Source organism: Protopterus annectens, chromosome 10.part0, assembly GCF_019279795.1.
Source record: "Protopterus annectens isolate FY-2018-M chromosome 10.part0, PAN1.0, whole genome shotgun sequence".
Taxonomy (NCBI): Eukaryota; Metazoa; Chordata; order Ceratodontiformes; family Protopteridae; genus Protopterus; species Protopterus annectens.
In genome coordinates this window covers 1,557,503,969-1,557,506,277 of record NC_056744.1, presented here as the reverse complement: position 1 = coordinate 1,557,506,277, position 2,309 = coordinate 1,557,503,969, and the positions used below count along the sequence as shown (strand labels likewise).

The 2,309-nt window shown below is 41.7% G+C and overlaps 1 protein-coding gene across 1 annotated transcript; it reads left to right on the top strand.

The window, feature by feature from the left end:
• Positions 1–840: 840 nt before the first annotated feature.
• Positions 841–1,479, top strand: LOC122812857 (nuclear factor 7, brain-like; the record flags this gene model as incomplete). The annotated part of the gene is given in 1 exon segment (XM_044084898.1): positions 841–1,479. A coding segment is annotated over 1 exon segment (459 nt), but the record flags the coding sequence as incomplete, so codon positions are not given.
• Between the last annotated feature and the right edge of the window lie 830 nt (positions 1,480–2,309).

The window sequence follows — 2,309 nt, the reverse complement described above, 5'->3', positions numbered from 1 at the left end:
TCCGTTTATCAATCACCTTCTCCAGAACTTTCATGCTCTGTGATAGGAGTTTGATGCCTCTGTACTGCCCACAGTTGTGGATGTCTCCTTTGTTCTTGTACACTGCCATGAGTATGCTTCTTCTCCAGTCATCTGGGATACGCCTTTCTCTCCACACTGCGATTAGTACCCTCAGGAGCCATTTCTCCCCTATCTAACCCAGCATCTTTACCATATCTGCTGTGATCTGATCTGAGCCTGCTGCTTTCCCTGACTTCATCTTCCTTAGTGCCGTTACTTCTTCTAGGCTGGGCTCCTCTTCTTCTCTCGTCGTAGGCTGTTTCTGGGAGAGTACAGCTTCTGCGGGGGGTTTCTTCATTCAGAAGCTGCTGGAAATACTCCTTCCATCTGCCTTTGATTTCCTCTGGGCTGGTGAGCAGGTTGTTGCTGGCATCCCTTATGAAGGGTGTCTGACTATCTTCTTTATCTTTCTGTCTTTGACAAACATGGAACAAAATATCAAAATAAGACAACTTGCTGTGTTTGACCCACCCCCTCCCCCGACCAGTGGGCCTCCAGCGACTGTAGGGTTCCCTGTATGGTTACCACCTGTCCCACTTTGCGAGGGACAGTCCCTCTTTGGGCAGTTGTGTCCTGCATAAAAATTTAAAAAATTGCAAATGTCCTGAGATTTTTAGGACAAAAATATTTCCTGTATTTTACGTAATACTTGCATAACACAGTTATTCTGTATCTGAAACACCTAAATGTTATAAGAAACAGAATAAGCAACTAGAATGCTACAAGAATAAGCTTTTATTTAGGCAAAAAAAGTGAATTTCTGTATTTGTACTGGTATGTTTTGCCCTGCAAAATCTGACGTTTGGACCAAAAATGTCCCACTTTGGGCATTTGAAAAGGTGGCAACCCTAGTTCCTTGCTGCCTAAAGCCAGTCACGGTTATACGCTTGTCTTTTCAGTTTAATATCACATGACTTAAGTTTCGATTTGCCCATAACCGGAACTGAAACGCATCAAAAAATGGCCAGTTCTCATTTGCAGTCTGCGGACTTTATGGAGGAATTAATTTGTTCAGTTTGTTTGGAACTCTTTATACAGCCAGTGATTTTGGAGTGTGGACACAACTACTGCAAGACCTGTATTGACAATGTTTGGGAGAGTGAAGGCACTCCCAAGTGCCCAGAGTGTCGAGCTCCTAATCCTGGAAAGAAGTACACCCTTAATCGATTATTGTCTAGACTGGTAGAAAAAACACAAAGTCTTGATCTCGAAGACCGCTTGAGTCCAACGTTAGCAAGCCCACCTGCTAATGTGAGCAGAGACGTCCAACTATGTGACGCGCATGGAGAAGGAATGAAACTTTTCTGTGAGGACTGTCGCTGTCCAGCATGTCTTGTTTGTAAAGGCTCCATAAAACACAGAGGTCACAGTTTCTTGCCACTTCAGGAAGCAGAACAGCTTCAACGACAAAAATACGAGGTTTGTTCGATGTACGGGTGGCTAGGTCACACATAGTACTGAATAAATGAATGAAAAGGCATTCTGAATCATGGAACTTTTTTCCGACTAATTTTCTTATTCCCAGGCTTTGTACGATTTGCAGGGCATTTTTTTCTTTTCCTCCCTTTTTATGAAACAATCCAGACTTAAAAAAAAAAATTACAACACCTCAGTTAACGACTGACTTTTGTTTGGTACCATGCCATCCTTTTTGCGGTACTACAAGTCAAGAGTGTTTTTTTGTTGTTGTTGATTGCCGGATGAATCAAAGTACAGATGACATGAAAAACAGAAATACCTAATCTAACATTTCACAATGGAAGTGTTTTACTTTTGAAGCAGGAACGCGTCGTTCTCCAGACGGGTGGTGTTTACTATATAGTGTGATGCATTCTTGTTTCTGTTACTTTCTGCACGTGACTTTACAGCTAGCCTAAACGGTCATTCTTTAGTGCTTCTTGTTTCTGAATGCAGGGTTCTGCCTCCCCAGTACTGGTAGTACAGCTGTCGTAACAAACTCAGTCTTTTCCCCCACATTTTTCTTACTAGCGATTTTGGGTTAATTATTGGTGTATGTAATGACTTAAAATGTATTAGGTCATTATTTTGACCATTTTATGCAAAGCATATCAGATGGTCCATTGTAAAACTACTGGAACTTTCCAGTCTTAAGTTTTTGATTCGTTCTGGTTTCAGTGGTTTCTGTATTTAGAGAATTGCACAGGACTGTTTCCTGTGAATATCTGGTTCTGCTTTTCGGACACTTCTTGCTGAACATGACTTTATAGGTCTGAATCTTTTGGTCATAG